Raw genomic sequence first — 9,505 nt, forward strand, 5'->3', positions numbered from 1 at the left:
CCTGACACCATCAACGTGTATTAAAATGTAATTTCAATGAAAATTATGTTTTAAATAAAATAAATATCGTGTTTATTTTTTTAAATTGTAGTAAATTTTAATATGAAGATTTTCATCTTAATGCTAAATCAATATTTTTCACTTTTAATTTAATAATTTTTTTAGTAAAAAAAGAGTACAAGACAATAGACAATAATAACAATTTTATTATTATTATTATAAAACCACGTTTGATTGCTTTAAATGTGGATTTGAGGTCCTTCATCGTTTATCCAAGGACAGGCTATTATTGTGCCACTAACACACAACTAGTTATGGTCGAATAGAATCATGTCTTCTGTTTTTTTTTTTAAATAGCTATGTTTTGTTCTCATAAGCTTTTATACAGCGACAGTATATAATATATGCATGAAATACAATTCCACGGTTATCGAAATTCATTCGACCGTAAACTTAAATAAGGATCTCTTAAAATACGTTTATGAGTTATGACCCAAAAACTATGCACGAAAAACTACATAAACATAAACCATGTCCTAAAACAATAAACTCTTTAAAGACAATAATTAAAATATTTAGTGTATTCTGTTAAATATTATATATAAACATTAAATATTTTAAATTTTATTAAATGTATTTAACTGGTATATCTTTAATTAATATTTTTAAACATAATGTAGATTAATGTTAGGAGTAGGAGATTGAGAATATTATATTGTTAGCATGTATTGAAAGATTTAGTTGAAAATGGTGGTTATTTATTATACATAAAGAAAAAACACTTGCATGAGCTAGAAATGTCATAAAACATTCTTTTCGTAGTTTGAATCTTTTCACAACTGTGTAGTTTTGTATACTTTATAGATATAGATATTGATATTGACGAATAATACATACAATTTTACGTATTAAAAACGAATTTTGTTGTTGTTGTTGATAATTTTCAAACAATTTAAAATTTTAGAGAAACGTGGCATAAAAAATCTGAAGGGAGAAAAGATGCACTCTTGATGAGAAGAGTCTGACTTGGAGAAGCTGTGTCTTAATGGGGGCGGTTTAGAATTAGAATTAGAATTAGAAATATGAAGCGACCAAATGAAAGGGAAAGGGAAGGGAAAAATAAAAAAAGGTGGGGAGAGTGATTTTGTCGGTGAATTAATAAATAAAACGAAAAAAGGAAAAAAAAGAAGGGATTAATATTATGTTGTTGGTAATAAAAAAGAAATATAAAAGGGGGAAGAGTGGATTTGAAAGGCGAAGATACCAACGTGGAGGCTTACACAGATGACAAGCTTAAGATTAGTGGAAGAGTCGAATGAAGGTCTCTCCAAAACCATAACCCTTCTTCAGCTACCGTGTCTTTTACTCGTTAGATTTTTCAATCTTCATAAAGATTCACTCTCTCTCTCTCTTTGATTTCGATTTGACACACACATACAATACCAACAACAACAAGAACAAACCTTTTAAGAGAGAGATGGACGGTGAAGGAGGAGAGAGAGAGAGAAACATGGGAACGAAGAAGAGAGGGGTGATAGAAGGAGAGAGAAGATACAAAGGAATAAGGATGAGAAAGTGGGGAAAGTGGGTCGCTGAAATTAGGGAACCCAATAAGCGTTCAAGGATTTGGCTTGGTTCTTATTCAACCCCTGTCGCCGCCGCACGTGCCTATGACACCGCCGTTTTCTATCTCCGGGGACCCTCTGCGCGCCTAAACTTCCCGGAGCTTCTCGCCGGGGAAGGGCACGCCGTTGTTGCTGGATGTGACATGTCTGCGGCTTCTATTAGGAAGAAAGCCACCGAGGTCGGTGCTAGAGTCGATGCTCTCCAAGCAACCCTTCACCACCATCACCACCACCACCCACGTGTGGCGCCGCCGCCGGCCCTTCTCTCCGGCGGTGGTGGGAGTTCCGGGGATTTCGCGGAGCGGGTTGACTTGAATAAGGTACCCGAACCCGAGAGTTCGGACTGCGAGTGGGACATGAATTGAAGAAAAAGGAAACGGTGCTTCTTTTTTCGTTCCGGTGGGTGCTAACATGCGCCGTGGAGGTTGTGTGACGGCTGAAGCAAAGTGATCTTGTTGATGAGGCCTTTGGTGGTGGGGATTATTGTACTCTATCTTTTCCTTCCACTTTTTCTTCGGTAGTTTTTTTTTTTCCTTTTCCTTTCTAATTTTTAGATTTTACAAAAGAAATTTTGGCGTTGTAAAAATGTTAAATGTAAATTAACTAGTCGCTAGCCTTTTTTTCCTCTTAGTTCTCTATCTCTGGAATGGTTTTACTTTTACCTTCGAAATTCTTAGCTTATGTTCTGTCCTCTTGAATCTGATGTTTTTCAAATTTTTTTGAGAAAAAAAGAACTTTATAGCTTTTCATTTTTTTGTGTCTTGGAAAGAAATTCGGTGGAAATTAGGAATTTTTGGAATGAAAGTGAACGTGGGGTTTAGTATAAGTGAGGTTAGAAAATGAGAATAGAATGTAGCAGTGAAGTGAAATGGGTGGACGGAGGGGACAGCAATGGCCTACGGTGCCCAGCCGTTGGGTACAAAAGGAGAGAGGGAGCCATGCTAACCACTAAAGTAATAATAACTACTAAAAAGTGATAAGATTGAGAGTTAGGTATTTTTCTGGTTCTACACTGTGTTCTGATTGTTGAATTGTGAAGGGAAAATGGAAGGGCCAGTGGGAAGGGAAAATGTTGTGGCCACTGCTCTGTTTTGACAACGATGGATGATGGGGTCGGTTAATCGGTTTTGTCGTCTCAGATTTTTATTTTTTCTTCTTATGCTAGTCAAATCTCAGACAACAATTGCATCGAAAAAAAAATATAAACTAAAAACAAAGTTGAAAAAGAAAAGAAAATGAGAGAAAGAGATGTCTCCATGTGAAAGCAAAATTACAGCTCCTCAATTGATTAACAAATATCTTTGGAGGGGATTTCTGATATGAGTCTGAGCTGTACCCCATATTTGGTTCGCTAGGATCTATGAGGCCCTTTTAAGTTGTGGCCATGGGTTAGTCCATGATTAGCGGAGAATTAGAGATTTTTAACCTTATTCAAGGTTTTTAGCTGTGGTGCTGTGGATTACATCGTGCTTGACGTAAGTGTGCAATTAATTACTAATTTATAAAAAAGTTAATCTCCCTGATTAAAGATATGGGGTCTTGTTAACCAGTTTCGACATTAGTTAAGATTTGCCTCAAAAGATATAAGTTTCATCAGTGATTGAATCGGCTAAAAGAGAAAAAATTACATAAAGGCAAGGATTGGGTAAAAGACAAACGTAGAATTGGGAGAGCAAAGAAGACAACGTCCTCAAGCTCGTTTCTTTAGGAGTTTGTTTTTTGCTAAACTGAAAGCGCACCAAATAACGTGGAGACTAGCTATAGGGTAAAATAATGGCCAAATTGACCAATGATATCAACATAAACAAACGTAGAATTTTCAAGGGTGATGAATCGGGAAACTTATCAACACTAGCAAATGAAATTAAGTCCTCTCAAATGATGAAAGAAAAGCAGGTCCCAACCTGTTACCTTCAATCGTTCTACTCAACATCTAGTCATAAATTTAATTACACTGATAGACCAAGACCAGTCATTGCTTCAGCTCAACCACTAACTGATTTAAAATGTTGTAGTCAGTATATAGTGGTGGAGGTAGATTAATGCCGGTTGAAATATGAGTCTACAATATCTTTAAGTCTTCAACAAATGATTAATGCTGCGAATTCACAGCATTTTCAACATCATCGTCAGCAAGCGACCCTTATAAATTACGATGAGAGCATTAAGAATAATCGCCTTATCAAAATATTGTCAATGACAAATTTGGTGTAAAACAATATAAGATATACATGCCTAAGCTAAAAATTTTAATTCTATTTCAGGCAAGCTTCTGTAAACACTTCAATCGAGTTACTGCGTGAAATCCAGCAACATTTTTTCGGATGATCTTCTAAACCATATCATGTTTTCTTTTGGTTCTCTCGTTTGATTTGAAGTGCTGCTCTCACAACATTCCCTCTTGTGATAATCCCGACCTTCAGATCATTAATAATCACCCTTGAGAAACATTAAAAAGATAAAAAAAATAACAAATTGGAAGTGTCATACCAGTCTACCCTCCGCATCTACAACTGGGAGGCGTCGAAATTTGGTTTCTAGCAACAACCTAAAAATAGACATATTGAAAAGACCGTCTTCTTTATTGGCACTTTCACAACTAAAACAAGACTAAAAAGGAAAAGTGCAGGGGGATGTATTCAATAGAGAAAAAGTTAAACGATAGAAGAACCTTGCAGCATCTTCGAGATTGGTGGTCTCCCGAACGACCATAGGGGCAGTGGTCATTAATTCCCCAATCAACTTTCCATTTGTCTTACTCAGCAGTTTCTGAACCTCATTGAAAGTCTGCAAGACCCCATAATTTTAACAAAATCCAGCTCTAATAAACAAGACGATTGTGGTATTAACTAGTAATTTGAAATGCAACACGTAATGCAAAGCATCTAGTTTAATGCAGACATTACCATTTGTCAAACATGAACACACACAGTCAGATCAGACACACACACGCGCACTCACGAACTACAATTGAAAATACCCATGGACATATCCACTTGAAAATATGCAGGTAGAAATGCCCAAACAAACTTTGTATATGGTAGTGATGTATTATTTTTGCTTTTCCAATCCAAGCTAGCTCTCTAAGGTCTGACTACCAAAATATCTGCTTAGTAAGCTCAACTTGTTTGGTAATCTTAAGTATTAACAACATAGAGTTGTGTTACCATGCTGTGGATTTGCATCAAAGTCCAGAAATATTAGAGTATGATGAAGAAAATGAATTAAATATCAGAGAATGAAATATTGACTTACTTTCCAAGAACTGTCAACTTCTGGAAACATGCTGTTATCTGTTCGCCCATGACCTGAAACCAGCGTTGCACTTTTAAGCTACAGGGCCCTAACTTGGGAATAGAAACACATTACAACAACCAAACCTTTCTCCTCTCAAGTGAGGTCAACTAGATGGACTAAAGGACACCATAAAGTCTTACGTAAATCATTTCTATAGATAAATTATTAACCGTTAGATTCTCCTTAAATAGTCAACTATAATTTTTCCTCAGTATCCCTTCACCCCTAGCAATTGTGCTACTCTCCATCTGATCTACACTCCTTACTAGGGCTACAACAAGTCTTCTCTACACATGTTCAAACCACCTAAGACAAGTTTCTTCAATAGATGATATCCCAACATTTTTTTGAATGCATTCATTTTCATGTTAACCATGTCCACTGATCCAACATGACATTTTCATCTTAGCTACATTGAGCTTATTCTCTTGTTAGCTTTTGATCTCCCAACATTTAGTTCCATACATCATTGCAAGCCTTACAGTTGCACATAAAAAATTATCCTTTAAGCTGAAGTGACACCTTTTTATCAGAGATAATTGAAACACATGGAAGATGCTAAAAAATTATTTGCATGTTATCCTCGGAAAATGTGAATACTGTTATTATTAAGCTTTGAATAAGGTGAAAATCAAGCTTCTAACAAATATTAAAGGGGTGTGTGTGTGTATATATATGCAAATTTTAATCAATTTACCTGATATAGAGTCCAGTGCTAACAAGTCGTAGTCTGAAATAACACCAACCTGCAGAGAATTAAAGAATTTTATTTGTTAAAAATTCAAAGGCAAATAACTAGGTTAGTGTTTTGACAACAATGGAGATGGTTTAGAGAGCACTGGAATTCTGTGAATAGAAATTGTTACCACTAGATCGCAAGGTAGCAACCTTACGAAGATGTCAAGGCCTAGTCTAAAATAATCAGAATTTAATTTTTCTAAAGGTAAATTAATTGTTTAATGACATTTATATAAGTCACCATATTTCTTTTATGACATGTCAAACAAACATTCAAAGGTTCAAACAATGCATTTTAAAATTTTTGACACAATGAAAATGGAAAAGTACAAGAGATTTAATCAATGATTATAGTGCAAACATACATATAAACAAATTTAAGAGAAAAAAATGAAGATTGATAAGAATACTCACTAGTTTCCAGTTATCATCAATCACAGGAAAACCAGTTATCCTGTGTTCAACAAGAGTTTCCAAGGCTGTTGCAAAATAACATGTCAAATAATTAAAATGAAAAATCCCCCCTTCCTTTCACGTAATAAAAAACAGAAAAGAAGACAGAACATTTTTGCCACGAAATGAGACATAAAATATACCTTCGTCCACAGATGTCGTTGGCTTCACCACATATAAATCCTCTTTCTTTGTCATAAAGTCACCAACAGTGTATACTCCACTTCTTGGCTGCATATAATGTGAAAACACATGCCCAGGTCAAAATTTGGTCACTACATTTATATATTTCTCATATTGAGACTTCATCAATAGTGAATCAAAGAGGCAGATATAAATAAACCTAGTTCTCTGACTGTCTTTCATTAAGGTGTTGAAGCATGAAACTAGATTATAAATAGGCCCATCAACTACACCGGGGAAGGAAGCGTTTAAAGAGTTAAAAATAGCATTCAAAAAAAGATTGTTCGTTCGGATCAGGAGAAGCAATTCTCTCTCAACCCTCAATATTATTCCCAATTCCCAGAGGAAGGAGTTGCTGACAGAGTGCAGTTCAGCCTTTCAATCATTTTCTCACACACACGAGATAATCACAAGCCATAGTATAATAACAATTTTTTTTATTGTGTGCCATTATACACATAATAATAAATTAATAAATCGTAAATTTTTATTAAAAATTATAGCATTTATTATTATCCGTCCATTAAATTATATATTATACTTAAAATTTACTGTACTTAGATTCTTAAAATGTGCACTTAACATACATTTAAAAACAAATATAATAAAACTTGTTTATAATCACAATGTTTTCAGAAAATGCAACTAAAGCAAGTCAGCGTAAAAAAGGTTAACAGCGAATCGAATCTTTAATATTTACATATTTCAATTAGTGAAACCTAACGGTGCAACAGTTTCCTAATTTATGAACTATAACCAACCAAGCAGGTACACGAAACTCAACCAAACGCTGCGCACAGTACAGAACAGAACAGATAATAATATGGTATGCTTCAAAATACAGGAATTGAGATACATACAGAGACAGGGTTAGCGGTGAGGGTGTTGGTAGCGAGAAGCGGCGAGGCGCGAAGTCTTGGAAGAGGAGTGGAGCGGTGGAAAGAAGCGGAGGCCAGAGGGCGGCGAAGAGAGCGGTGAGTGACGGAGGGAAGAGTAGGGAGAAGGAGGGTGTCGAGATGGAAAAGAACCGACTCCATGAGATTGGAGTTTGGTTTCAATTGGATTGGTTTGGATTGGATTGGACTCGGCACCAACCCAAGGTTTCAGGGTTTTTGGGTTCAGACTTGAGAGTTCGCACTCTAATCAGTAGATATCGTTCCCCGCCACAGACAGAGACAGCCACCGATTTCTTTTCTTAACTGTCTAAATATCAAAATGCTTTCTTCCTCAATTTCCTTTCCTTTTTTTTCCCCTTTCCTCCCAATTTTATTTTTAAATATCCTTAAATATCTCATAAATGTTTTGGCTTGATTTGCATGTGCTATGACAAAATGGTCATTCGTTAAAATTCGATTTTTCTAATTAAGGAATAAGACATTTCCAGATATCCAATCCTATTGTAATAAAATAAATTTATTTTTTAATCCTATTCGGACAATATACTAAACTAAGGCGGTTATATTTTCAGAACTTAGACCAATAAAATAGAGTTTATAGAGAGTGAAATTGTAGTAACAAATGTTTCATTTTTAAAATATAGTGATTTTTTTTTTTAATTTTAAAGACTTTTTTTTAAATTCACTTAAAATTTTAAAATTATAAATCTTATACTTTAAATATTCTTTAATATAATTGCTATTTTTTAAAAAAAATTATATAATATATGAGATACTAATAATATATTTTATTCTTTTAATATTACTTTACAATTTGTGGCCTTTTTATCATTAATTGATTTAATATCATGTAAATTTGTTTTTATTGGTCAACTGTGCAATGCAACCTCAAAACAAAGGCCCAGTGCCCAAAACAAAATGGAGCGGCAAAGGCCATGGAAGCTATAAAGCAGCCCAAAGAAGCTGAAAACGAAACGAAGTCCAGGGCTAGCTCCGCAGCCGAAACAAACAGACAAAACAAGAGAATATGTGATTTTATGACTTCATCTGACTTTTGCTTAGTTATGTTTCAGATTTTAAGGTTGTTAAATTTGTTTAGCTTGAGGGTGCGTGATCTTTCTATATTTACTCATTGCGCACCGTTGGAATACTCTTGTTAACATCCTTTGTAAGTGTTATACATTTCTCATATATCAACCTTGGCCAAAACAAGAGAATGCAAAAGCCCAGACTTCAGGCTCCAAAAACAGTAAAACACTATCCACAGTCCATTTCAAGTTGGGAAGTTGGGCCAATGTCAGATTGAGGAGCCCAGAAAAGCAACCCAACTCAAGTGGACCATTGTAAAGGAATATTAAAGCGGAACCATGTAGGCATTGTTCCCAGAGGTGGATAGTATATTAGCATTTTCAGTTATAAAAAGATAAAGACTACTTGTTTGGGAACTTTGGGGAATTGTATGTTTCCACACACATCTACGTTACAAATTAAAATTACGTAATGACTTTATTTGCTGACCAATTGAACATGTAAAATTTACTAACGGTCTTCTGCAGCTTGTAAGATCAATGTATTTCCCACCTTTAGGAGAATGCTGTCAAAAGCAATAGGTATGCTTCTATTATGGAAACTTATTATTGAACAGAAAAAAAGAAAAAGTAAATATGTGATAGAAAAGCAAGAGAGAAATAGAAAAGAAGAAATGAAAAATATTTGAAAGAAAAGGTAGACTATCATAGATGCATTTTGTGTATGGATCCATAATTAAGGTTGAAAAAATGACTGCAGAGTGTGCAGTCGCATTTTTTACTGTTCATTCTCTTTAATTACATTTTTTTACTAATATTTTATATTTTAAAAAATATACATCAACAATTGAGATTGATTGATGACTGAAGAGAAAAATAACTGTAGAGGAGCCAGGTACAACTCATTTCTTCCTAACAAACTAGTTGGCAACTTGATCAATCAATCAATCTTTTGTCGCTATCCAACAATTTTGTTTATATCCCCACCCATATGAATTGGTACAATTTGTTTATATCCCTATCCAAGATTTTTCCATTTTGTTCATATCCTCACCTATAAACAATTTTGTTCCTATCCAACAAATGTGTAGTGAATGAAAACCCTGCTCTTTTAAGTGGAAATCACGGGCTCTCTCCCACGCAACGCTTATTCATAGCGGTTGCAAGAAATCGAAGTGCTTTAGCAAAGTAAAGTCCAAAAGCCACTCCTTAGAAAAGTGCTTGGGCGACAACTAAACACTATATTCAAATATTGTGCTACAAATTGATGGCTCTTGCAACAAGT

At 34.8% G+C, this 9,505-nt stretch overlaps 2 protein-coding genes across 3 annotated transcripts; one reads left to right on the forward strand and one right to left on the reverse strand.

Annotated features, from left to right (window-relative positions):
* Nucleotides 1-1,244: 1,244 nt before the first annotated feature.
* On the forward strand, nucleotides 1,245-2,364 carry LOC113869098 (ethylene-responsive transcription factor ERF011-like). Its single transcript, XM_027505240.1, has one exon. It carries the CDS (start codon nucleotides 1,478-1,480, stop codon nucleotides 1,988-1,990), a length of 513 nt encoding a protein of 170 aa, XP_027361041.1. The 5' UTR covers nucleotides 1,245-1,477; the 3' UTR covers nucleotides 1,991-2,364.
* Nucleotides 2,365-3,643: 1,279 nt separating this feature from the next.
* LOC113868553 (CBS domain-containing protein CBSX1, chloroplastic) lies at nucleotides 3,644-7,555 on the reverse strand. Of its 2 annotated transcripts, none has more exons than XM_027504229.1 (8): nucleotides 7,157-7,513; nucleotides 6,257-6,344; nucleotides 6,075-6,139; nucleotides 5,620-5,668; nucleotides 4,881-4,933; nucleotides 4,297-4,412; nucleotides 4,116-4,173; nucleotides 3,644-4,025 (listed from the first exon to the last, which is right to left on the reverse strand). In XM_027504229.1, exons 1-8 carry the CDS (start codon nucleotides 7,331-7,333, stop codon nucleotides 3,918-3,920), a joined length of 714 nt encoding a protein of 237 aa, XP_027360030.1. In that variant the 5' UTR covers nucleotides 7,334-7,513; the 3' UTR covers nucleotides 3,644-3,917. The 2 variants fall into 2 exon arrangements, with proteins under 2 accessions (XP_027360030.1, XP_027360031.1); XM_027504230.1 differs by having other exon boundaries at nucleotides 3,948-4,042; nucleotides 7,157-7,555.
* Nucleotides 7,556-9,505: the final 1,950 nt, after the last annotated feature.

This window comes from Abrus precatorius, unplaced genomic scaffold (genome assembly GCF_003935025.1).
Source record: "Abrus precatorius isolate BTA unplaced genomic scaffold, Abrus_2018 Scaffold6, whole genome shotgun sequence".
In the NCBI taxonomy this organism is placed as follows: Eukaryota; Viridiplantae; Streptophyta; class Magnoliopsida; order Fabales; family Fabaceae; genus Abrus; species Abrus precatorius.

Excerpts from the sequence above, each read along its gene's own strand:
- LOC113869098 (XM_027505240.1), top strand. The coding sequence starts at position 1,478 with ATGGACGGTGAAGGAGGAGAGAGAGAGAGAAACATGGGAACGAAGAAG.
- LOC113868553 (XM_027504229.1), bottom strand. The coding sequence starts at position 7,333 with ATGGAGTCGGTTCTTTTCCATCTCGACACCCTCCTTCTCCCTACTCTT. Across the intron at positions 5,669-6,074 it reads TTGATGATAACTGGAAACTA|GTTGGTGTTATTTCAGACTA; the intron begins GTGAGTATTCTT and ends AATTCTCTGCAG. Across the intron at positions 4,026-4,115 it reads TAGATGCGGAGGGTAGACTG|AGGGAATGTTGTGAGAGCAG; the intron begins GTATGACACTTC and ends GATTATCACAAG.